At 43.8% G+C, this 26321-nt stretch overlaps 2 protein-coding genes across 5 annotated transcripts in view; both read left to right on the plus strand.

Annotated features, from left to right (window-relative positions):
* MGAT5 (alpha-1,6-mannosylglycoprotein 6-beta-N-acetylglucosaminyltransferase) overlaps positions 1–26321 on the plus strand; it is a 148600-nt gene that overhangs the window by 50715 nt on the left and 71564 nt on the right. For 3 of the 4 annotated variants that reach the window (XM_070731355.1, XM_070731361.1, XM_070731367.1), the window contains exon 2: positions 21954–22335. In XM_070731355.1, coding sequence (XP_070587456.1) covers positions 22095–22335 — 241 coding nt within the window. In that variant the 5' untranslated portion in view covers positions 21954–22094. The remainder of the gene's footprint in view (positions 1–21953; positions 22336–26321) is intronic. The other variant, XM_070731370.1, reaches the window with a different exon arrangement.
* The window catches only part of CCNT2 (cyclin T2), a 365293-nt gene that overhangs the window by 34539 nt on the left and 304433 nt on the right, over positions 1–26321 (plus strand). The window lies entirely within an intron of this gene.

The raw sequence follows: 26321 nt of genomic DNA on the forward strand, positions 1-26321 counted from the left end.
GGCATGGGGGAACTGAGACATCTCCCCCGGGCCTATACAGTTTATGCATGGTATGTTTGTGTGTATGTTTCTTTTTAATAAGGGGTTTTTAGTGACTTTTAATTATTAGATTTGTTATATATTGTACTATTACTGTTGTGAGCCGCCCCGAGTCTACGGAGAGGGGCGGCATACAAATCTAATAAATAATAATAATAATAATAACAACAACAACAACAACAACAACAACAACAATAGAGTTAGAAGGGACCTTGGAGGTCTTCTAGTCCAACCCTCAACTTAGGCAGGAAACCCTACACTACTTCAGACAAATGGTTATCCAACATCTTAAAAACTTCTAGTATTCACAACTTCTGGAGGCAATCTGTTCCACTGGTTAATTGTTCTAATTGTCAGGAATTTTTTCCTTACTTCTGAGTTACTTTTCTCCTTATTTATTTTCTACTCATTGCTTCTTATTCTACCCTCAAGAACTTTAGAGAATAGATTGACTCCCTCTTCTTTGTGGCAACCCCTGAGATAGCAGATACACTGCTAGCATGTCTCCCCTGGTCCTTCTTTTCATTAAGCTAGACATACCCAGTTTCTGCAACCATTCTTCATGTTTTAGCCTCCAGTCCCCTAATCATCTTAGTTGTTCTTCTCTGTACTCTTTCTAGTGTCTCAACATCCTTTTTGCATGGTGGTGACCAATGTTCCCTCTAATTTTTTTTTTGGTGTGGGTGGAAAAGTCTGAGCGACAGTCCCTTCGGGACTGGGCAGCATAAAAATCAAAATAATTAATTAAATAAATAAACAAACAAACAAATAAATAAAATTGATCTAAAGATATATAAAATTACTTTTAATTGCTGACATTCCTGGATACTATTTTAAACTTTACTTAATGGAAACCATTCACAGACATGACATTTATGCAGAAATCGTATTTTATGCAGAAAAGTAATACATTTTGAATAGCAGAAGTCGTCACTAGAATGGGATGTTTTAATTGCATAAATAATGCAAAAGATATATGCTGATCTTAAAATTAAGTTTGGACATGACAATTTGGAGACCAAACATATTTCAATTGTACCAATTCATACCACACACAGTTCAATATTTAAAAAAAAACAAATTTAAACTAATCTAAAACTAATTAAATAATTAAAGGTCATTTCTCATATTGGTTAGAATGGAAGATGCAAATGGTTGCAACTTTTGAAAACATTTTTTGATATTTCATTTTTTGAGATAGAGTGCATTAGGTGCTGAGGGAATCAAATCAATTTTACTAGCAAGGTAAAAAAAATCCTCAGTAACCATGATCAAATATACCAAAGTCCAACTATCATTAACCTTAAATGAATTATCCCACTATGTTTGCCTATCACTATGTTTGCAAATACGTTTGATTTTAAAACTGCCCAGAACAACTGGTACTTAACTTCTTCAGATTTTTTAAAAAGGAAAGTATTTAGAAAGCTTGTGGTGGATATTTTTTATTAGATAGCCACGGAAGCGCAGGCACCCAGTGCAAAGATGCAAAGTGTTTACGAGGAGGAGGACAAAACCAGGCCGGACCCACAGCGCCTTCCTCCCACCGGCCAGGAAGGGAGCGCGTCTGTTGCCTCCCCAACAGGCGGCGGGAAACGTTAGCACCCCCCAGCAGAGGAGAAGTGGTGCGTGCGGCACCAGCCAACGCCTCTCCAAAGGGGGACGCAGCTGCTGCCTGCTTGTCCTGCCCTGGCTTGTCCCAGCTCCAGCTCCAAACGCTCGAATCGGCACGCTCTTCAGACCTACCGCGGCACTTGATCTGATGCTGGAGAAAGCCCGCTTGATCAGCGGGAGGGGGCTGGGCTCCCTCCTTTGGGAGGTTGCAGATGATGTGGGCGCATGCGACAGCAGCCCCAGACAGAGCCGTAGAAGCTGGGCGGGGCTCAGAGCCCCCAGGGGCTTCTCCCCAGCTGACAGCTTGGGAGGGGCAGATCAGCTATCAGGTGGGGAGAAACGGCACCTGCGCGGGCTTGGAAAAAATTACGCTGAGCTTGGTTTTTGCGTGCGCTACAGCGCACTGCCCACATTAGAGGGAACAATGGTGGTGACTAAAACTATTCCTGTTGTTTTGCCTTTCAAAAAAATTGGAAGCCAACCCTGAGGTCCACCTTGTCAAAATGACAGGATACTTTCATGCCAGAAAGTGGAGACTGCTCTCCACCTCGCTGTGTTTCAGCATGCCCCTCTGTTTCACAAAGTCCTCTTATTATTCAGTAATGATATTAGTCTGTAAGGCTTTTTGTTTTTTGTTTTTCAAATTCAAATCTTGCCTTTCCTTAAGAATCAGTGCTATCTGTAGCCCTGTCCAACTATCCAGTATCTTTCCATTGTTTAAAATTGAGTTCATCATTTTTTTCCAAAGCAATAAAAGCTCATCTTCAAAATATTTATAAGAAGCAAATAATCCATCTGGACAGGGGACTCTTATTTTTTTTCACTTTTCTCTATGGCATGAGAGAATTGTTTGTTATTAATAGATCATTTTGATGCATCTATTCACTTTGGTAAAGATTGTTTCTTTAAATATTCATCTGCCCTTCTTGATGAATTTTGTTTGACTCCTTATATTATAGCTTCATAGCTTTCTGATTTGTATTGCTAATACCTTTTTTTTAAATTTCTTTCTCATGCTAAAAAACAGCCATTTCCCTGGTTTAGTTGCTGACTCAAAGTTCCTGTTTTTTGACAAAATTCAATTTCATTTCCATCTTTCTCACCCTTAATATAGAAAGTTTACAGTGCAGGAGTTTAATTTTTTTCTCCCCAGAGATCTCATTAGTTTGTCATTTTAAAAAAAAGTATTTACATCATTTAGAATTTTTCACTTATATTTCTGGTTCAGTTTATTATTCTGCTAAATAAATTCTTCTTTTATCAATTCTGTGCTGGGATCCCATCTCATTTTAATATCCGTAACTTTATTGAGGTTATTTTAAAAAAGATTATTTTCCCATTATGGTACTCTCTGTTAAATCAAGTTGTACATATATTTCATTTGGCATCCATCTACAACTTCTAAGTTTTTTCTTGTATATTAAAGTCACTGAATTATCGTCACAGAAAGTCTTTGGCAATATTTCAACTTTGTTGACACAAGCGGTCAAACTTTTGGAAATCCAAAACATGTCTATCCTGGAAAAAGAACTATGTCTTTCTGAAAAGTAAGTATATTCTTTAGAGTCACCATTTTTATGTCGCCATATATATATCATTCATTCAAGATTATCCATCATTTCAAAGAATATTTTGGTAGCTTGCCTTGCATCATTTTAATTCTTTTGGTTAATGTTCTAACTTGCTGTGGGGTGACTACTTCATTACAATCTGCCATTAATTTTTATATGACAGGTCCATTAATTTTCCCATACATCCATTGTAAAATGCAGATTTATTTTTATTGAAGCACAAATCCGCTAAAGAGTCTATCTTTTATTAAAATTAATCTCCACTCCCATATATCTGCCTTGATCATTACATAATATAATATTTGGTTGCAAATGTGGATTTATGTAGAAAAAATCTTTTTTAACTTAAAGCAGCTGAGCTCCTCTCCCAAGTTTTCATTAATAAAATATTTTTTAATCTTTCTTCTACATGTTTCTTGCAAACAAATTACATCCAATTTTAATTTCTTCAAATAATAAAATGTCTTCTTTGCTGGGAGATATTTGTCCCATATATTTTCCAAGTTAGGAATTTAATATCCATATTTATTGTATACATTTCAAAAAGTCTACTTGTGGCATCTGATGTAGCTTCTGGAGAACCATCTTAACTGTACCTGACATCTTTGTTCATATTATTCTATGCATTTAAAGCAAAGAAGTCTGCAGAATAAGCATCTTATTATAAGATTGGTGACAACTGCAACATTTGTTTTGAAGATAAGCTTTGACCCCTGAGATGTAATATGCTGTTGCATGAAAAGTTTGATCTCATCCTTTTGAAAAACCATTTATTTCCTTTTTGAAAAAAACCTTCAACACTATTATTTTGCTGTTTGATTGCAAACCACAGGACTTAAAGGCATAAGAAATTTGAGGACTGAGCTGCAGGTAGCTCTGCATTTAATTGAAGGGTGTATAGGAAATGTTGACTTTTAGAGAGAATTCTGTAATATCTGTCCCTGCATGTAAAGTTTCAGCCAAGCAGTAATGAATAGCTTGCTCCGAGCATTGCCTTCACCCATGTTGTCACAGTAAAATAACACTTACAATTGATAGATCTGCCTATCCTAACTTCTGTATTGTTGAACTGATTTACTATTTCTAGTGCCTAATTCTAGTCTAATGCTTTCTGTGTAGTCTGAGTTTATATGACCAGGGTAGGGCATTTTGGGATGTAGCACCAAATGCATAGTAAACTTCTGATCTCGTTTTTAATTGTTATGTTTTACTATTCAGGACAGAGCAGAGAAAAAATATTTAAAAACAATAATACATAGCCAAATTTTCTCGAACCTTTAAGTTAGGGGTCCCCAACTGCTGGTCCATGAACCAGCACCAGTCTGCAACCTGCCAGAAACTAGCCCTTGCAAGCAAGCGAAGCTCCATCCACACATGCAAGATCCACGCAGCACACAAAACCACACCCCTGTCACAGAAACATCTCCCATAATGAAACCAGATCCTGGCACCCAAAGTGTTGGAAGTTGTTGCTTTAGAGGTATCAAATTCATGGTGTCATGTTGCCCTCACGTGACACTTTGTGACTTTTCCCCCCCTTCGTGGAATGGGTAGGCATAGCCTGTGTGTGACACATCTGGCCCCCACCAGTTTGACACTCCTGCTTTAGATGATAATTATATTGCCCTATAACATTTAAAACCGCTATAGGTAGTTCCTCTATTATGACCACAATTGTACCCAACTTCTGTTGCTAAGCAAGACAATTGTTTGGTGAATTTTGCCCCATTTTTACACTTTTCTGACCAGAGTTGTTAAATGAATCACTGCAGCTGTTACGTTAGTAACAAGGTTATTAAGTGAAACTGGATTCCCCGTTGACTTTGCTTGTCAGAAGGTTGTAAAATGTGGTCACATGACCTCAGTACACTGCAGCCACCATAAATATGATTCAATTCCCAAACTTGAATTTTGATTATGTGACCATGATCAAACAATAATAGGTGAACAACCATGCAAACTGGTCATAAGTGTTTTTTTCCAGTGCCATTGTAATTTTGAACAGTCACTAAATGAATTGTTGTAAATTGAGGAATATCTGTACCATACACGTTACTAGGCTATTATTTGAATAATAAGCAGTTAAATTTTCCAAGTCATTTTCAGGATCATTTTTCCATACAAAACTACAGGTACCTTAAAAATGGTATTAGTGGTGATAACACTTGTCTATCCAGGTTAAATTGCCCACCCTATACAACTTTACACTAGTGGTTATGTAAAACTATCGCTAGATTATGTGAGGATAAAAAATTAGGGGAAAAACATGTTGCCCATGCAATTTAATTATACAGTGATACCTAGTCTTACGAACTTAATTGGTTACGGGAGGAGGTTCGTAAGGTGAAAAGTTCGTAAGAAAGAAGAAAACAATGTAAAACCGATTAATGCGTGCAAGCAAAAAAAATTTCGCAAAAATGGCGCTCTGCTGGGTACCGCCACCCGGCTGTCACCTTTTGAAACAGCCAGACGCTTCTCGGCGTTCTCCCGAACGCCGAACCCAGAAGTTGGAGTCCACGTTTTGGCCGGCCAGGAAGGACGTCTCCGTGACGTCAAAGCTACGCCCATGGAATTCCCTATTGGGATTCCCCACCTTCGTTTGAGTCTCCCGACCGGCCGACAACTCCACAGCTCTTCTGCAAAGGTGACAACCAGGCGGTGGCGCTTCTCGGCGTTCTCCCGAACGCCGAACCCGAACTTTTGCCAAACTTCTGGATTCGGCGTTCAGGATAATGCTGAGAAGGCCCCCCGGCTGTTTTGGAAGGTGACAGCTGGATGGCGGCGCTTCTCGGCGGCGACCCGAACCCGAACTTTTGCCAAACTTCCGGGTTCAGCGTTTGCGGTGGTGGGTTCATAAGGCGAAAAACATTCGTAAGAAGAGGCAAAAATATTCCGAACCCCGGGTTCGTATCTCGAAAAGTTCATATGATGAGGGGCTCGTATCACGAGGTACTACTGTATAGTACTTTTGAGACACTAGAACACATTATCCTTTGAGCATTAGCATCAGCATTGTTCTTTGAAATTAGTAGTGTATCTTATTTAGCTGTTCCTTTAATGATACCAGTTTTCCCAAGCACTTAATTGTATAATGAAGTAAAGTATGAGACAGCATACTTTGATGGAACTGATTATGCTTCTTTCAAATAATAAATTGATGAAGATTCCCTAATCTGTATGCTATTTGATTTCTATGTTTTTAGTATTCTGTATTTCATTTTTGTACTTTCTAAATTCTTACAACCGTAAACCTATTACTTGAGGATTTTATGTGTTTGATCCTACGTTGTTCATTTCATTAGATTCACAATGCATCATAATAGAAAACAGTCATATACATATTTAACTATATAAGTAGTGAAATTGGAGTTGCTGATTTGTGGAAAAATACAGTATATGGCAGTGATGGCCAATCTTTTTTGGTTTGTGTGCCAAAAGGAGGTGAGCGTGGTGATGGTGGGATCATGAAAGCACATACCTACACCCATAATTCCATGGGGGGGGTGTTGACTGCCCCCGTTCCCAGCATGTGATCGTAGGTCAATTTTTCATTATCCTCAGGCTTCAGACCCTTTCCCACCCACCCCAGAGGCCCTTTGGAGGCAAATGGCTCATTTCCCAACTTCCAGCTAAACAGGAGGGCCGGGTTTTTTGCTCTCCCCAAGCTTCAGAGCCTTTCTAGGAGCCGGGGCAAAAATGGCCTTCTCGAACCCCCAGTGGTCCTCTGGAGGTTGGAAACGGTCCATTTAACTACTTCCGGTTGGACTGGAAGTTCCATTTTTTTCTTCTTCCCAGGCTTCAGGGCCTTTCTAGAGGCCCCCCCAGAGACCCTCTGGAGGCTGGAAATGTTCCATTTCAAGTTGCTAAACAGGCTGTTTCTGGCTTCTGGAGGGTGGGGAAGGCCATTTTTGCCCTCCCCAGGCTCCTGCAAAGGATTCCCTGAAGCCTGGGGGGAGCAAAAAATAGAACTTACAGTCTAGCCAGACTGTTTCTGGCCTCTGGAAGATTTCCAGGGTGTGTGGAGATGGCTGTTTTCCCCTCCCCAGGCTCCTAGAAAGGTTCTGAAACTCGGAGAGAGCAAAAACAGGCCTTTTCCACACCATCTGGAGGCTGGATGCAGCTTGTTTCCCGATTCCCAATGGGCCCAGAAGGCCCAAAAATCAACTGGCCACTGTGCGCATGAGTGCCGAACCTGAGTTCAGATACCCATCGATATGATTCCACATGACCCTTGTGGCCTCGTGTGCCATAGGTTCACCATCATGGGTATATGGTGATGACTACATTACTATCAATGGCTATTTAAAAAAACCAAATCTGGAGATATTTGGCATCCTGACCATAATAAGCTACCATAACAAATATACAGTACATATACATAGCATAAAACTTTTTTTTTTACTCAGTAAACTTATATCACTTCAAAGATTGGTTGACTAAGTTGTACCTTTAATAAATTATAGTTAAGAGTTTCAATTATATTATTGAATCAATTATTTGATGGTTACTTTTTCTATGTGAGATTGGGGTAGAGCAGTGATGGTGAACCTTGTTTTCCTCAGGTGCTGAAAGAATGTGTGCACATGCTATCACCTATGCGCGAATGCACACACCCATAATTCAATGCCTAGGGAGGATGAAAACAGCTTGCCCTGCCCCATGAAGGCTCTCTGGAGGCTGGAAATGGCTTGTTTCCCAATTTCTGATGGGCCCAGTGGGCTCATGTTTCACCCTCCCCAGGCTCCAAAGGCTTCCTTGGAGCTGGGGAGGGTGAAAACACCCCCCTCCCAAAGGTTCCATGGAAGCTAAAAACTCCTTCCCAGAGCCTCTGTGTGAGCCAAAAATCAGCTGGCCGGCACACACAAGCAGTTGGAGCTGAGCTAGGGGAACGGCTCATGTGCCAACAGATATGGCTCCGCATGCCACCTGTGGCACCCATGCCATAGGTTTGCCATCACTGGTGTAGAGCTTTGACTCCTTATGTATCATGCATTAAATAATGGATGATAGGTATATTTTCTGTTGAAAAATACAATAGGTGTATAATCTTTTAGGAGTCCCTGCAGATTTTACTCCACTGGTCATTGCTAACTATAGAGGTGGTGTTTTTAAAATGGATTTTAATTTTAATTTAATTGTTCATAAGTAGCTCAGCAGAGTGTAAGAATCAGTTTGGTGTTGTGGTTGAGCATCAGGTTAGAAACCAAATTCTAGCTCCAATTTGGGCACACAGCCAGCTGGGTGACCTTGGACCAGCTACTTTGTCTTAGGTGTAGAAAGGAGACAGTGGCAAATTACTTCTGAAAAATCTCAGGGACTTTTAGATAGTCTCCAAGAATTAGGCACAAAGGAAGAAAAAAAAGTGGAGTATATAAGTAAAATAAAAGCAGCTATAATTTTATGACATGCTATACATTATCACAGTTTAAAACATGGATCCAATAGAGCAGTGGTTCCCAAACTTGGCAACTTTAAGACTTGTAGACTTCAACTCCCAGAATTATCCAGCCAGCATAGCATAGCATAGCTGGCTGGAGAATTCTGGGAATTGAAGTCCACAAGTCTTAAAGTTGCCAAGTTTGTGAACCACCGCTCTAGAGTAAAATGTCTATAACTTATAATAATATAAACATCCTTATATTAATAAATAAAACATGTAGGACAGCTTCACAGGGACCTAGGAAAAAGAAGCATTCTTAGTGCTTTCCTAACCTTAAAGAGATCGGATTTCAAATATAATTATAGTGGGAGTTAATTCCAAAAAATGAGGCATGTCAGCAATGACTGTCAAAGGTTTGTAGCATGTTACATATTAAATAGTTTTGCTATCTTAACCCAGGGAGACCTTGGTGTCCACTTAGGAAGCAACACTAATTGACAATCAATTTCACAAGCTGTTGTGCACATTTAATTTTGTACAGAACAAAGTATTCAATGAGAATATTTCATTCATTCAGATCTAGGATGTGTTATTTTACTGTTCCCTTTATTTTATATTATTTTGAGCAGTATATATGCATGCATTGGCATCCTTCAGTCTCAAAAAAACCACATACATACATACATACATACATACATACATACATACATACATATATATATATGATGGTCTTGGTATATTCGGGTTTCTTCCCGTGTAGGATTTGGAAATTTCTGGCGACGTTTCAAAGAGGTCCCACTCATCATCTTCAGGCTGGTGTTTCTGTCCTTGTTCTATCTATATATAGAATAGAATATTGGATTATAATCTAAACACACACACACACACACATATGTGTGTGTGTGTGTGTATGTGTCACATGTTTTTTTGCTGAATTTGAAAATTAAGGGAGACTAGGATAGATCTATTTCAGCCTTATTTTGGCCTCATCAGCTAGCCATACCCTCACTGGGACTTGAACCTGCAACCTTTGCCTTGTAAGACAGATAATTAACCTCTCTCTCTCTATAATAATCTAAAAACATGTGATACACATATATATTCTAATATTCTATTTTATACCTTAACTAATGGGTTCTGATAGAAACAAAAATTAATGGGCTATTTCCCTGTTCTGCACCATATTATCATAACATATGTTATTGTATATTTTTAAAAAAAATAAAGAGGAAATCTGTGAGGGAAAGCTAAGGCACCTCAGGTGTGATCATGATACGTTTCTTTTCAGGCCCATTAAAAAGACATGCATTTCATATAGGTGAGTGAAACCACATCACAGGATATGCTGTAAAGTAGAAGACGAATATTTGGCAAATTTTAATATCTAAATCAAAGCACAGCTAATGCTGAATAGCTTGTTATTATAGTTTTGAATGAAATGTATTACACCTTTAAATTATCATTTTATTTGGTTTAAAAGATTCAGATCAAAGTAGAGTGGTACCTCTACTTAAGGACTTAATTCGTTCCGTGACCAGGTTCTTAAGTAGAAAAGTGTGTAAGTAGAAGCAATTTTTCCCATAGGAATCAATGTAAAAGCAAATAATGCGTGCAAACCCATTAGGAAATAAATAAAAGCTCGGAATTTGGATGGGAGGAGGAAGAGGAGGAGGAGGACAATCGCTGCTGAAGGAAGAAGGTGAGGTGAGGTGAATTTTAAAAATCCAAAACTTTAAAGCTTAAAAAAAAAAGAGGGACTCTGAGGTGGCAAGGAGGAGCACGCACCTCCCGTACATCCAGCGCGAGGCTGCCTCCCATACACTGCACGAGAGAGAGAAACCCAGGCGGGCAAGAGGCGGGAACATCCCACTCCTTTGACCGAAAGTGGCTGCTGCTGCTACCTGCTGCTACCTTCTACCTCTTCCTTCCTATGCTGAAGGGCTCCCCTCAGCATAGGAAAAGCCAGTGCAGCCCAGAAAAGCCCGAGATGGCTGGGATTAAAGGGGGAATGGCAGAAAACTGGACGGGCCTTCGTGCTGCTCTCAAATTTCCTGGGAAATTTTTCTGGGCTTGGGTTCTTAAGTAGAAAATGGTTCTTAAGAAGAGGCAAAAAAATCTTGAACACCTGGTTCTTATCTCGAAAAGTTCTTAAGTAGAGGCGTTCTTAGGTAGAGATACCACTGTATGACAAACAGCATAAAAATGAAGAAAAATAGGTTAAATACTTAATAGTTTATACTATTATTTCTAGTTTTATTGATTTGCTACAGGACTAAAATCTGGGAGAACCTGTTAAACAAAAGACATTGCATGAAAACTTAAGGTACTAATTTAAACATTGTGGAAAGTGAGGCACATGCTGATTGAAATGCAAAATGCCTTTAGATTGGCATGTTAGCTTTAATTTTAAAGGCAAATCACTCAATTAACTTTGATTAACTGCAAATCTGAACCACTCTCAGTATGATGAAAAATAGTTGTAGCTCCATTTGTAGTCTGAAACCATGCTAGAATGCAGCTACACAGAAAATTATAATATAAAATAGATGCTGAAGAACCTAATAAGGTCTGGTGAATAAGAAACGAATTCTAAATGCTCTCCAAATTTAAACACCACTTTATAGATTAATTTATAGATTAAAAGTGTGACCATCAAAGACCTTGCTTAATACCTCTTGGTATTAAAACCAAATAACAAGTAGTTTGGGAGCTGAGCAATAATGACAATAAGATTTAAGAAGCGCATAATGATCAGAATCATAGAATACAAAGGATTGAAAAACTTGCCTATCAATGGGTGGGTGCATTAAGATCTTTGTTAGAAACAATGCAGAGTTTAATTTGTAAGAAAACTCTAAGCTAGAGTACTTTCTCAGAATTTATTTAAGTGATTATGATGGTTTCCTGCTGATCATCCAGATAAAACTCTGTTCTTTTGTTGCCAATCTGATTAGAGACTTAATTTAAGAGTCAGTTTAAAACGGTTCCTCACTTTATATAACCAGCAATTTTAAAAAATCATTTCTATTTTGAGCTAACTTTCTAAATATATCATGAGCCAAAACTAAAAAACACTATTTACCCAAAGGCAATCTTTTTTTTCCCTAGAGGAAAAGATTTAAATAAAATGCACTGACCTTCCCACCTTTGTCCCAATTGTCTTTTTTCAGCCATTTTATTGGATATTCTGCAGATTTCTTCTGTACTTCAGGTAGATGATATAAGAGGAGTTTTAGTTGCTGTTAAAAAAAAAGACATTTGAAATGTTTGTTTATAAAAGATTTCTTCACCCAGGCGATGTCCAGACATTTTTCAACTGTAGTACTGTAGTCTCAGGCATGGTCAGACTAAGGAATTTTATGAACTGAGGCCCACATGCTTGAAGGGCTCCCAAATCAGATAAACCTCTTTGAAAAATATAAGATAGTATCTTTTAATTCCTGGGTAGGGGGAGAATCTTTAATCCAGCAGATCTTGCTAAACAAAAGCCTCTGGCATCCTTCACAATTGTGCATGTGAGTCCCAAGAGAAATATGTTTCAGAAATACAGTGGTACCTCTACTTACGAACTCCTCTACTAACAAATTTTTCGAGACATGAACCCGGTGTTTAAGATTTTTTTGCCTCTACTTCCGAACCATTTTCACCTTACTGACCCGAGTCTGGGTGCGTGCGCTCTCTTATTACCGCAGGAATTCCCCTTCCTTGTGACTGCCGCGCCACAGGGATTCCCTGCTTCCGGACTGCCAGCGCCAACTGTTGCCAACTGAAGTGCCTGGGATTTCCCATTTGCTTAAGGCAGCAGCCCGGAGGCAGTGAATCCCGGCTGTAGCAAGGACCAGCATTTCAACCTCAGACAAGGCTCCCTGTCTCTCACTCCGTGCCTGGCACCCACTTCCTCCGGGGGAGTCCCTTCAAGGCGCCCAAACCAGCGGGCTTTAATTCCTCCTACCTCATTTTGTGCGCCGAAGCCTTCAGTAGCCAAAACGTGGAGACCTCCATGATGCAGCCTGCCCCAAAAGACCATGGCGGCTCAGACACTCGCTTTGCGGCCTGGCCTTCAGGAGCAAGGCTGAGGATAAACCCTGCCTTGCGCCCTCCTCCACTTCTGCCTGGCTCTCCCCACCCCGCCCCATGGGCATCCTTCTATTCCTCACGTGGTTCCTTCTGCCATCCCTCACAACTTTTCCACTCTCCTCTTCTTCCTCGAGCAGTTGGCAGGGAGGCATTGGCAAGGGTCTGCAGGGATGGAAGGTAGGAGGAATTAAAGCCCACTGCTTTGGGCACCTTGAAGGGACTCCTCCGGATTCCCCTTTGCCTGCCGCTGCCACCGAAAACTTAAAAGGAGGGTGGAAGCCCTGCTGGCTGACAAGCCAGACAGCCTCCCACGTGTTTCAATCTGCCCATGAGGCTCCCCCACCCGCCTCTTCCACCTGCCCCCGAACAAGGATCTGAATGCCGGCAGTAATAAGGCAAAAGGGGTGAGTTTTGGGATGGGTTTGCACGCATTATTCACTTTTACATTGATTTCTATGGGAAAAATTGCCTCTACTTATGAACTTTTCTACTTGCGAACCTGGTCACGGAACTAATTAAGTTCATAAGTAGAGGTACCATTGTATCTTAAAGACAATGGCTTTTGGGGTTGCATAACTAGAGATATAACAAGCAGGAAGAGGGAGATTGTGATCCTGCTGTATAGAGCACTGGTGAGACCACATTTGGAATACAGTAATCCCTCACCTATCGCGGGAGTTACGTTCCAGACCTTGCCGCGATAGGTGAAATCCGCGATGGGGAATTTATCCTCCTTCCCACCAGCTCCGGATGCCTGGAGGCGAGCAACGGCCGGCTAACCTTTCCCCCCCACTACTACTTACTCTGTTCTTTGCAGCAGTTCGGCCAAATGTTGTGTTTTTTGCCTTGCCCCGGCTGTAAAGTCCCTGGTGAGCTGCCCCGGCTGTTTCTTTTTTTCTCTCTCTCTCTTCCGCCCTTGAGCACTTCCTCTTCCGCCCTCGAGCCCAGTCTGGAAATCCCCGCCGCGTCGCGTTCCTTTCTTTTTTTTCCTTTCGGCACTGGCGAGGGGGATTGAACGAGGGGACGGGCCTCCACCGGAGCTCAGTCCCCACCCCGCTCATCATTTGGGAGTCCCGCTGGGGGATTCTAGCGCTTGTTTGTGTGGTAAAATCATTCAAATGAAGCTGACTTCAAAACCCGCGATGAAGTGAAGCCGCGGCAGGTGAAGCGCGATATAGCGAGGGACTACTGTACTGTGTTCAGTTCTGGAGACCTCACCTACAAAAAGATATTGATAAAATTGAACAGGTCCAAAGATGGGCTACAAGAATGGTGGAAGGTCTTAAGCATAAAACTTATTCGGAAAGGCTTCATGAACTCAATCTGTATAGTCTGGAGGACAGAAGGGAAAGGGGGGGACATGATCGAATCATTTAAATATGTTAAATAAGGTTCAGGAGGGAAGTATTTTTAATAGGAAAGTGAACACAATAACAAGGGGGCACAATCTGAGGTTAGTTGGGGAGGCCATTGCAGTATGGGTGTGGGCACATGCCATCGTACCATTGCATGTGTGCGCACCCCTTTGGCACCTGAGCAAAAAAAAGTTCTCCATCACTGCTCTATATTCTGGGCAATGTTTTCTGTTTTGTACTTGGGGCCTCTTCACATTAAGCTTTTGCAACACTACAGCTAAATAGCTGCAACCTAATATTTTTGCAAACAAAAATCATCATCCTCCTCCGCATTGAGTTAACTTGAAGTAATATTTAGATGTTAAAATTCATATGAAATACAGTGATCCCTCGAGTTTCGCGAGGGTTCCGTTCCAAGACCCCTCGCGAAACTCGATTTTTCGCGATATAGCGGTGCGGAAGTAAAAACACCATCTGCGCATGTGCGGCCATTTTTTCATGGCCGCACATGCGCAGATGGTGAAGTTTGCGTGTGGGCGGTGGGGAAGACCAAGGGAAGGTTACTTCAGCCGCCCAACAGCTGATCTGCTCGGTAGCGCGGCAGCAGCGAGGAGCCGAAGATGGGGTTTCCCCTTTGCCTGGGCAACGGGGAAACCTCATCTTCGGCTCCTCGCTGCTGCCGCGCTACCGAGCAGATCAGCTGTTGGGCGGCCGAAGGAACGTTCCCTGGGTCTTCCCCGCCGCCTCGGATCCTCGCTGATGCCCGCCCGCCGTTTGCCGCTCGCCCCGTTCGGCGGCCGCACATCCCGTTCGCCCGCCGCTCGCCCCGTTCGCCCGCCGCTCGCCCCGTTCGCCCGCCGCTCCCCTCGTTCTCCCCCCATTCCCCTCGTTCGCCCGCCGCTCCCCTCGTTCGCCCCCCACTCCCCTCGTTCGCCCGCCGCTCGCCTCGTTCGCCCGCCGCTATCGAACTTGCTATCGAGCCTGCTAATGAAATCCAACCCGCAGCGGCCCTTTCCCTCTCCAGGCTGCGGGAGGGGTCCGGAGAACAATGCCTGGCGCCGCGCTCCCGGCTGGGCTTTTTTCCCCCATTTCCCCTCGGGTGGAATTTCAGACCCTCCGCCGGTTGGATTTCATTAGCAGGCTCGATAGCAAGTTCTTCCTCCCTTTAGAAAGCCCCGCAGCCTCCTCCGCCCGGCGAGGCCGCCAGCGAGGACCCGCAAAGCCGCCGCCGCCGCAGCGAGGCCAAGCCGCCCGCTCCCACGGCACGGGCTCCCAACACAGCGCCGCTCAGCCCGCCCTCGGCGATGCCTCCGCGGATCTGCAAACCCAGCCGAGCGATGCCTCTGGTCTGGGCGAAGGCAGTGGGCAGTCCCCGCCGCAGCAGTCCCCGCGGGCACCGCGCGCCAAGGGCCGGCCAGGCCGCCGGCCAACAAAGGGGCTCCCTCGCCTCCCTCGGGCAGGTTTACAAAGGCAGCGCGGCAACTTGGAGCCCGGCACGCCCCGCAGCCCTCGCCTCGCCCGCCCCCGCCTGGCCGGCGCTCCGGCTACCCCCGGCTGAGGAAGAACCGAGTAGCCCCCGCCCTCCCCCGCCTGGCTCCCTTCAGCCCCCCGGGGCCAAGCGGGCGGGGGGCGGGCGGGACTTCGCCTGTCTCCGCCGCCAGCATCGCCCCTCCGGCGGGCCGGCCTCCCCCGCCCGCCTCTGCTGCAGCCGCCGCCGCCTCCCCGACTGGCACAAAAGGGCCCCGCCCGCCCCGCCCCGAACCTTACCTTGCGAGTTTTTGGCTGCGGGGGGAGAAGTAGGATTTTCCTAACTCCCTCCCCCTGCAGCCAAAAACTCAAAGCCTGTATCCTGCCGCCCGGTTTACCCAGGACACGAGCGGCGAAGTGACTTGGAGGAATGGAAAGTCCAAACCGCCCGGTTTCAGTGGGGTTTCCCCGTTGCCCAGGGATTCCTTCGCCCGAACGGAGGTGGCTGTGGTGTGTTCAGGAATCCCTGGGCAACGGGGAAACCCCACTGAAACCGGGCGGGTTAAGCCTCCTTCGGCGACTGCGGAACTGCTTGCTGTCAACTTTGCACTGGGCAAAGAACTCTTCACCTCCCGCCAGGCACGGACGAAAGGCGTGGAAGTCTATTGTAGCAGCTGCTACAGCGGAGACATTTGGGGGGGGGGGGGGAGGCAGGAGGCAGGAGATCCGGCCCTTCACTTGCCCTCCCAGCAAAAGGCAAAGCCGCGCAGCTCCCCAGCCGCCAAAGGAGGCTTAACCCCACCCCTCTGTCCCACTCATCGCCCGTGGTCGGCATAACCTCCTCCTGCCTATCCCCGCTTTTCTGCCGGCCACGGGCGATGGGTGGGACAGAGGGGTGGGGTTAAGCCTCCTTTGGCGGCTGGGGAGCTGCGCGGCTTTGCCTTTTGCTGGGAGGGCAAGTGAAGGGCCAGATCTCCTGCCTCCTGCCTCCCCCCCAAAATGTCTCCGCTGTAGCAGCTGCTACAATAGACTTCCACGCCTTTCGTCCGTGCCTGGCGGGAGGTGAAGAGTTCTTTGCCCAGTGCAAAGTTGACAGCAAGCAGTTCCGCAGTCGCCGAAGGAGGCTTAACCCGCCCGGTTTCAGTGGGGTTTCCCCGTTGCCCAGGGATTCTTTCGCCCGAACGGAGGTGGCTGTGGTGTGTTCAGGAATCCCTGGGCAACGGGGAAACCCCACTGAAACCGGGCGGGTTAAGCCTCCTTCGGCGACTGCGGAACTGCTTGCTGTCAACTTTGCACTGGGCAAAGAACTCTTCACCTCCCGCCAGGCACGGACGAAAGGCGTGGAAGTCTATTGTAGCAGCTGCTACAGCGGAGACATTGGGGGGGGGAGGCAGGAGGCAGGAGATCTGGCCCTTCACTTGCCCTCCCAGCAAAAGGCAAAGCCGCGCAGCTCCCCAGCCGCCAAAGGAGGCTTTACCCCACCCCTCTGTCCCACTCATCGCCCGTGGTCGGCATAACCTCCTCCTGCCTATCCCCGCTTTTCTGCCGGCCACGGGCGATGGGTGGGACAGAGGGGTGGGGTTAAGCCTCCTTTGGCGGCTGGGGAGCTGCGCGGCTTTGCCTTTTGCTGGGAGGGCAAGTGAAGGGCCAGATCTCCTGCCTCCTGCCTCCCCCCCAAAATGTCTCCGCTGTAGCAGCTGCTACAATAGACTTCCACGCCTTTCGTCCGTGCCTGGCGGGAGGTGAAGAGTTCTTTGCCCAGTGCAAAGTTGACAGCAAGCAGTTCCGCAGTCGCCGAAGGAGGCTTAACCCGCCCGGTTTCAGTGGGGTTTCCCCGTTGCCCAGGGATTCCTTCGCCCGAACGGAGGTGGCTGTGGTGTGTTCAGGAATCCCTGGGCAACGGGGAAACCCCACTGAAACCGGGCGGGTTAAGCCTCCTTCGGCGACTGCGGAACTGCTTGCTGTCAACTTTGCACTGGGCAAAGAACTCTTCACCTCCCGCCAGGCACGGACGAAAGGCGTGGAAGTCTATTGTAGCAGCTGCTACAGCGGAGACATTGGGGGGGGGGAGGCAGGAGGCAGGAGATCTGGCCCTTCACTTGCCCTCCCAGCAAAAGGCAAAGCCGCGCAGCTCCCCAGCCGCCAAAGGAGGCTTTACCCCACCCCTCTGTCCCACTCATCGCCCGTGGTCGGCATAACCTCCTCCTGCCTATCCCCGCTTTTCTGCCGGCCACGGGCGATGGGTGGGACAGAGGGGTGGGGTTAAGCCTCCTTTGGCGGCTGGGGAGCTGCGCGGCTTTGCCTTTTGCTGGGAGGGCAAGTGAAGGGCCAGATCTCCTGCCTCCTGCCTCCCCCCCAAAATGTCTCCGCTGTAGCAGCTGCTACAATAGACTTCCACGCCTTTCGTCCGTGCCTGGCGGGAGGTGAAGAGTTCTTTGCCCAGTGCAAAGTTGACAGCAAGCAGTTCCGCAGTCGCCGAAGGAGGCTTAACCCGCCCGGTTTCAGTGGGGTTTCCCCGTTGCCCAGGGATTCCTTCGCCCGAACGGAGGTGGCTGTGGTGTGTTCAGGAATCCCTGGGCAACGGGGAAACCCCACTGAAACTGCAGAGCCGAAGGGTGGCCTTTTTGTCTGGGAGGGAAGATGACGCGCGGGCGGCACAGGGGGGGGGGAGGCAAAGCTCTGCGGCTCCAGCCACTTTCAGCCAAGCCTCCCCGGCCACGCAGCCAGGGAAGCCGAGCCGGGCGTGGCGGCGGCGGCGCTGCTGCTCCGGTCGCCCGATCGTCTCCTGCCTCCCGCGCCGATGTTCCACGCCCGGCTCGGCTTCCCTGGCTGCTTGGCGGGGGGGGGGAGGCTTGGCCGAAAGGGGCTGTACCCGCAGAGCTTTGCCTCCCACCCCTCGCCCCTGTGCTGCCGGCGCGTCATCTTCCCTCCCAGATTCCCCCGGCAAAGTGACGTGGAGGAATGGAAAGCTGAAACCGGGCGGTTTGAGTTTCCCATTCCTTCAAGTCACTTCGCCGCTGCTCTCCTGGCTAAACTGTGTGGCAGGAGACAGGCTTTGAGTTTTTGGCTGGGGGGGAGAAGTAGAACCTTCCTAACTCCCCCCCCCCCACCAGCCAGAAGGAGCGGCGAAGTGACGTGGAGGAATGGAAAGCTGAAACTGGGCGGTTTGAGTTTCCCATTCCTCCAAGTCACTTTGCCGCTCCTCTCCTGGCTAAACCGGCGGCAGGAGACAGGGTTGGGGGGGGGTACTGGGAAGCCCCCCAGGCCGACTGCCACCTTTTCAAACAGCCGCGCCCTTCCCAGCTGAGTCCTGAAGCCAAGCGCCAAAGGCGAACTTCTGCGCTTGGCTTCAGGACTCAGCTGGGAAGCGGCACGGGTGTTTTAAAAGGTCTCCCCCGGCATGGGGGGCTTCCTAGCACCCCCCCAAACCCGGGTTGGGGGTTCGGGGGGTGCTAGGAAGCCCCCCATGCCGGCGGGAAGACCCAGGGAAGGTTCCTTTGGCCGCCTAGCAGCTGATCTGCCCGGCGGTAATGCAAACTCCACCATCTACGCATGCGTGCAGATGGTGGTGTTACTTCCGGGTAGAAAACTCGCGATATAGCGTTTCGCGAAACTCGAGATCGCGAAACTCGAGGGATCACTGTAAAACTGCTTTAGCTCTGCTTGTTAGTGTTTTAGTGTCTTAACCTAGCTGAGGGAAGAGCACCTGAGAAAAATATAGCCTCTTACTTAGCTACTTTCTCTGGGAATATTTCTTCCAATTGCAATTTATATCTTGGAATCAGTTAGTTATAGGGGTTGTCTAATGTGAAATAGTCTTTTATTATCCTGGACTTAAAGGACAGGGTCATTAAAGTTGTACCATCTACAGAAAGCAGGCCATCTTTTACTTTAAAAGGCAGTACAGTTGCAAACATAATAGGACAAATGTTTTGTGATGGATTTCATTTTGTAGGGCTCAGCGATATAAAAAAATACATTTAGCAGAAAATTTGAGACATTTAAAAATGCATCGTGCAATTAAGGAATTGCCTCTATGTTAGATTCATTACCGTGTTGATTGTTCAATAACATTCTCAACAAAAATAAGGTGGGTGTTTTCTTACTGGAAGTAAAAATTATTTGTTGAAAATATTATATTTTATTTCAATTAACTTTTAGCATGTCTGAGTCCCGAATGACTGGGTGTCTTACAACTAAAAAACCAACTAATTAAAAGAAAAATTCAAACAAGGAAGTTCAAAAGTTGAAAAAGCAACTTTTATATATATATAAAACCACAATATGTACAGTGGTACCTCTACTTAAGAACTTAACTCATTCCATGACCAGGTTCTTAAGTAGAAACGTTCCTAAGTAAAAGCAATTTTTCCCATAGGAATCAATGTAAAAGCAAATAATGCATGCAAACCCATTAGGAAAGAAATAAAAGCATGGAATTTGGGTGGGAGGAAGAGGAGGAAGAAGAGGAGGAGGAGAGTTGCTGCTGAAGGAAGAAGGTGAGGTGAACACCCCCTTTTGCCTTTCCGCACCCAGACGCTCTGGGAGGAAACCTCGCTCCGGGTGTATGGGAGGCAGTGCGAGGAAGTCACCACAGCTAAGTGGTTTATTCCCTTTCCAAGTGCCAAGAGAAAGGAAAACGCTCCGTTCGCTCTGGGCTGCCAAAGCCTCCTTAAGTGTCACTGAAAGGCTCCTCTGGCAGCCCAGAAAAGCCCGAGATGCCCGGGATTAAAGGGGGAATGGCAGGAAACTGGCCGGGCCTTCGTGCTGCTCTCAAATTTCTTGGGAAATTTTTCGAGGCTTGGGTTCTTAAGTAAAAAATGGTTCTTAAGTAGAGGCAAAAAATCTTGACCCAGTTCTTATCTAGAAAAGTTCTTAAGTAGAGGCGTTCTTAAGTAGAGGTACCACTGTATTTTGGTTTTATTTATTTATATACACACACATAGAGATATAACCAAAATATAACAAAACCAAAAGGAGGCTCCATATTTGCCCTATTCTGAAGGCTTGGAGGAAATTGGGTTTTCCCTAATCTTTTTCTAAGCTCCAGGTCTTCAACAATTTCCTAATAATATGGATCAGGAGTGGGTTTTAACTTACCTCACTACTGGTTCGCTTCCTTCAGTGCCGTGTGGGTGCAGCTTGCAGGCGCATGTGCATTGCTGCAAAATCCATGTTTTTAAAAAATGCCAAAACCATGATCACACTCATATGCACAGTGCTGGATACCCGGCTTCTGTTCATGCTCAGAATAAAAAATTAAATTAAATTAAAATTTAATTAATTTTTTAAAAAAAGATGGTGGCATCAGGACTGCCTGAATGGGATCTGTGAGGTCATTATGATGTCACCAGCAGGTCGCAACTGGTTCAGGCGAACTGCTCCAAACCGAGAGAAACCCACCCCTGATATGGATACTCCACACAACTGAAAAACAGGCAGCTAGAGAGACTGCACTTCAGATAACTAGGGTCTATTTCAGGAAGGGGAATAAAGGCAATGACTATCTGAAATTTTTACTTAGAAGTCAACAGGCAGGCTCTTCAGCTTTTTTCTTCTGGATCATCATTCTTAATTTTAGATAGTTTAGATAATTTTCTTGTTAATCAAAATTCTGTTCGTTCAACTTGTAGTGTACCTGAATACTGCCAAGTCTTTTTTTAGCCATACATATTATGACTTATAGGTCCACCCAGAGATGCTTTATGAGCTGGATAGCCATATGAATTCATTTAAATAAAAAAATATACCCAAATGACTCCTTTACAGACCATTGTAGCTATTTACATTTATGATATGAATGTATAATTTCCCTGGAATGTAGGTAGATTATGTAAATTTATTTTACACTTCAGGAGTCTAATTCAATCTATAAAGTGAAGTTTCGAACAAGATTACATAAATTGGAGAAAATTCAAGATTCATTCCAAAGTTATTTTTAGAGAAGTGTCAATGAGATTTTTAAATATTCAAAAACTGAAATTTAAGAAAGGATATTAAGGAAAGCTCTTTTTAAAAAAATTCTAATTGTTTTTCCTTTTGAAAGATATGCTGAATACATTTTTTGATATGCCATTGTTCTTAACAAAACTTCAGACTTTATAATGAAACTGAAATTAAATTGAATGCTTTGCAGTCATATCCGCCTAAAAATATGCCACTGTGTTGCTATCATGTGAAAAAGCTGTCTGTAAAAATGAAAACTGAAAATATTGTTAAATTGATTTCAAGTTCTTGAAAGAGGTAGAGTTAAATAAGATTCTACATTTAGTGACACACACCTTTTGATGCTGTTCCAAATATGGTCTTGACTGTGATATTTTTACTCATGTCATAAAATAGGAAGTTGCCAATTCACTGAGGAAATATATTATGCTACTCAGAGGTAGAGTTAAATAAGTAAATATAAAACCAGCTGGGGAGGAAATCACTGTTCCTTTTTTCTTTTAGCAGCAGGATGGAATTGAACGGAGAAAGCATGCTGACTAAGAAGCCAGAATCTGTAACTTCAAAATTGTGATTTGTGTGGCCTGCACTGTGAGTTTGAGCTGCAAAATCTTTCCAAGGGACTCCAGAAGTGTTTCAACAGCCATGGCACTCTTCACTCCATGGAAATTGTCCTCTCAGAAACTTGGCTTCTTTCTGGTGACTTTTGGCTTTATTTGGGGAATGATGCTCCTGCATTTTACTATTCAACAGAAGACTCAGCATGAAAGCAGTTCAGTGCTTCGTGAACAAATACTGGATCTCAGTAAAAGATACATAAAAGCATTAGCGGAAGAAAATAGAAATGTAGTGGATGGACCTTATGTTGGGACAATGACTGCATATGGTGAGTAGGTTTGCGTAGATTTCTACACTGAAACTAATATTTCATGCCTTATTCAGTATCATCTGGCCAGTCACCTCATTAGCCCATTATAGCTGGGGTTTAGAACTTCCTCCCTTCATTTACAAAAATGAACAATATATCCTTTTACAACTTGTTTCCAGAACTTTTACCAAAAAAGGTGGTTGTCCATAACAGGAAAGAATTGTGCATAAGTGCACCAGCATGCCTACCTGTCCTACCCTGTCCCAGATTTCTCTCTTATTAGTACCAATATCATGTATATAAACAGTGTTATTTCTTTGTATGCTACCAATACCTACTTGACAAAATAAATAAATAAATAAAATAAAATTTTGTAAACCTTCATGGCACTGGACCAGATTATCTCAGGGACCGCCTTCTGCTGCACGAATCCCAGCGACCAGTTAGGTCCCACAGAGTGGGTCTTCTCCGGGTCCCGTCAACTAAACAATGCCGTTTGGCGGGACCCAGGGAAGAGCCTTCTCTGTGGCGGCCCCGGCCCTCTGGAACCAACTCCCCCCAAAGATTAGAATTGCCCCCACCCTCCTTGCCTTTTGTAAGCTACTTAAAATCCACCTCTGCTGCCAGGCATGGGGGAATTGAGATACCCTTTCCCCCTAGGCCTTTACAATTTTATGCATGGTATGTCTGTATGTATGTTTGGTTTTTTATTATAATGGGTTTTAATTGTTTTTAGTATTGGATTATTGTTATACTGCTGTCTTATTATTGCTGTTAGCTGCCCCGAGTCTCCGGAGAGGGGCGGCATACAAATCAAATCAAATCAAATCAAATAATGAATGAATGAATGAATGAATGAATGAATGAATGAATGAATGAATGAATGAATGAATGAATGGTGGCCCGGTGATAGTACTGCAGTACTGCAAGCTCACTGCAGTACTTCAGTTCTCACCAACTGAAGGTTGACTCAGCCATCCGTCATTTCAAGGTCAAATGAAAGTAAAATGAGGCCCCAGATTGTTGAGGGCGATATGCTGACTCTGTAAACCGCTTACAGAGTGAAGTACTGTGATACAATATATAAGTCTAAGTGATAGTGCTATTGCTAAACCAACCAGACACATAAAAGGTTTCTCTAGAGTACACAGGAACACCCATCTCCTCTGTTTTAAATTATATTACTTAAATTATTTACATTATAACTTAATGAAGTATTACCATGAGCATATGTATATGTTAATAATTGCTTGTATATCAATAACATGTAGCCTTACACAAAATCCCCAATTTTAAGAAAATGGGATTAAACCAGCAATCGTTATCAATTGGGCTGATTCTAGTAGAATAGTGTGGTCATAGAAATTAACCTAGACCTGGATACTTGATAAAAACAAGCCCAATATATGTTAGCTTATAAGTGGGACACTGCATTTTAAAACAACTTGAACTCCCTGATGGTCCTCAAAGGCTGTCCCATGGGGAGCAGTGGTCCAGCTGGGCAATGAAGACATGGATTTAAACTGTGACTAAGGCCTTTTGTTGCAGATACCTCTGGAACTGGCACATGAGCCAAGGTTGTGTAAAGGGCCATTTGGCTACTATGTTTATCATCTGCCCAATCAAAAGGAGCTTTCAAAGGAGATTCAAGTTGAGGGTCTCCTACTTCATTTAGTCCTTAACAAAAAGTGCTACAATGCATTAATTTTAATACATTTAAAATTTCATTTAGTAAAAACAATAGGGATAGATATTTCCCAAAATTCCGTGAAGTCATTTACTGTTATTATAACTAAAACCATTTTAACTAAAATTTGCAAGAAGCAGTATCCAACTTTTCATATTTGGTGCAGAGGCAGCTTCACTCTTGTTTTGTAAGCAGGCTTTCAGAATATAAATAAGTAATGGCATCCAATTTCCCAGACAATTTTAATATACAGTATATATATATCGGGAGAGGCGAGAACCTGGTTGGATCTCAAGGGTATTTTGCTAAAGGAAAAACACGATTCAACTATTCATTTCTTACACATCTCCTTCAGTCTGAAAAAAATAGAATAGCTGTAACCAGAGCAAATATAGCAGATTCTTAGGAATTTTAAATGTTAAAGTTGCCCCTCAAAGCTAACAAGAATTTTACTCTTTCTGGATGTGGCATTGGTTTTCGTCCTTTGGATTATGGATGTTTACAACAGCCTGAATAGTGCATTCACATCATTGTAGCTCTTAGCAGCTGTTTATATTTATAACGTATACACAAGATTTCCCCAAGTTTGATTTTAGACTTTTGAAATTAAAGAAAATTGTGTGTTGAAGTAATTATATCTCTTTGTTCAGGGATAAATGGTATGCAATTAAAAGCAAGGGGAAAGAAATTGTACAAGCTAGTAAATGCCCAAGATTTAGACAGTAACCAACTTATTTTAGAGAATTATCAGTAAGAGGAGACAAATTTATCCCCAATTCCTTAAATGTTGGTTTAAGTGGTTGTCCATAACAGGAAAGAAGAATCTTGCAGATTCTTGTGGATATGATGTTTCATTTGTTTGCTATTTTTATAAAGAAATTTCAAAGTTTAGGAGACTTATATTTAAAAACTGGCAGCGAGCACTATGAGCTCAGCCTTTCCACTATGTTAAAAAAAAAATTAAGATTTAATTTTGACCAAAGAACTGCTGCTTTAAAAAAAAATCATATAAATTATTTTCAGAAAGCAAATGTTTATACTATACTGACCTTCCCTAATTACAGATACTCCTGTATTTACAACCATTCATTTAGTGACCATTCAAAGTTACGATACAGAAAAAAGTGACTTTCATCCCCATGGTGACATCATCAAAATTTGTATGCTTGGCAACTAGCTCATATTTATGACAATTGCAGTATCTTGGGGTCATATGATCACCTTTTGTGACCAGACAAGCCAAATTCACAAGCCAATAGGGAAGCCAAATTCACTTGTCAACCATGTTACTAACCTAACAATTGCAATGATTCACCTAACAACCATGGCAAGAAAGATTGTAAAATGTAGCAATGGTAACTTAATAACTGCCTTACTTATGGGCTCAATTATGGTCATGCCTCAAGTACTACCTGTATACTGTAAAATCTTGGTTAAAGCAATACTGTACAGTTTTTTAAGTAAGAATGACATTTAAGAGAAAGATAATACACAGTACATACTTTCTGTGTAAAGTCCCTCTTTCAAATATAGGATTTGACATCATAAATATGTATTTTGGTTCTGCTTCTCCAGACGATTGTAATCTTTCTTTCAGATACGTTGGTCTCAGACTTGTTCATAGCTTTAACAGTAAAATCTAGCGCCTACGCTTTGGTTTCATAACAGTTGAAAGATAATGTTGATCCAAACTCAGATTACATCTTCTGCAAAGCACATGTCAGCTAACGTTGTCCCAAAGATGCTTTTTCAAAAGGCAACTGGACTTTCTGGTTTTTCGTTGAAGACATTTTGCTTCTCATCGAAGAAGCTTCGTCAGCTCTCTTCTTCTTGGATGAGAAGTGAAATGTCTTTAAAGAAGTCCAGTTGCCTCTTGAAAAAGCATTTTGGGGACAACCACGACCTGGATGACTGAGAATCTCCATAGACATCAGGTAATGTTCTGTGCCAGGGGGTTTCCACCTTCACAAGGTCCCTGTATGGACTTTAACTCTCACAATTCTCCATAGTGATCATTCTGGCTATGGAATCCTGGGAGTTGAAGTTCACAATCCTGGAAGATTTCTAGATTGGGAAATGGGTGCTTTTTGCTCTGCCTTTGAATTTTTTTCAATGGAGACCCACCTAGAATGGATTTTTATAAGGATCTTTGAGTCATTCATTCATTCACATGCTGCCAATTGCTCATTGTCAAGTGACTCTGGCTAGCTCTATCTGCTTTTTTCAGGAAGTGACATAGGTAGCTTATCTGATGTTAGCATTAATATTAAGTTTAAGTTTAGTTTGTTAATCCATAATCAGTCCCACTCTGCCTAGA

The sequence above is a fragment of the Erythrolamprus reginae genome, chromosome 1, assembly GCF_031021105.1.
Source record: "Erythrolamprus reginae isolate rEryReg1 chromosome 1, rEryReg1.hap1, whole genome shotgun sequence".
Taxonomy (NCBI): Eukaryota; Metazoa; Chordata; class Lepidosauria; order Squamata; family Dipsadidae; genus Erythrolamprus; species Erythrolamprus reginae.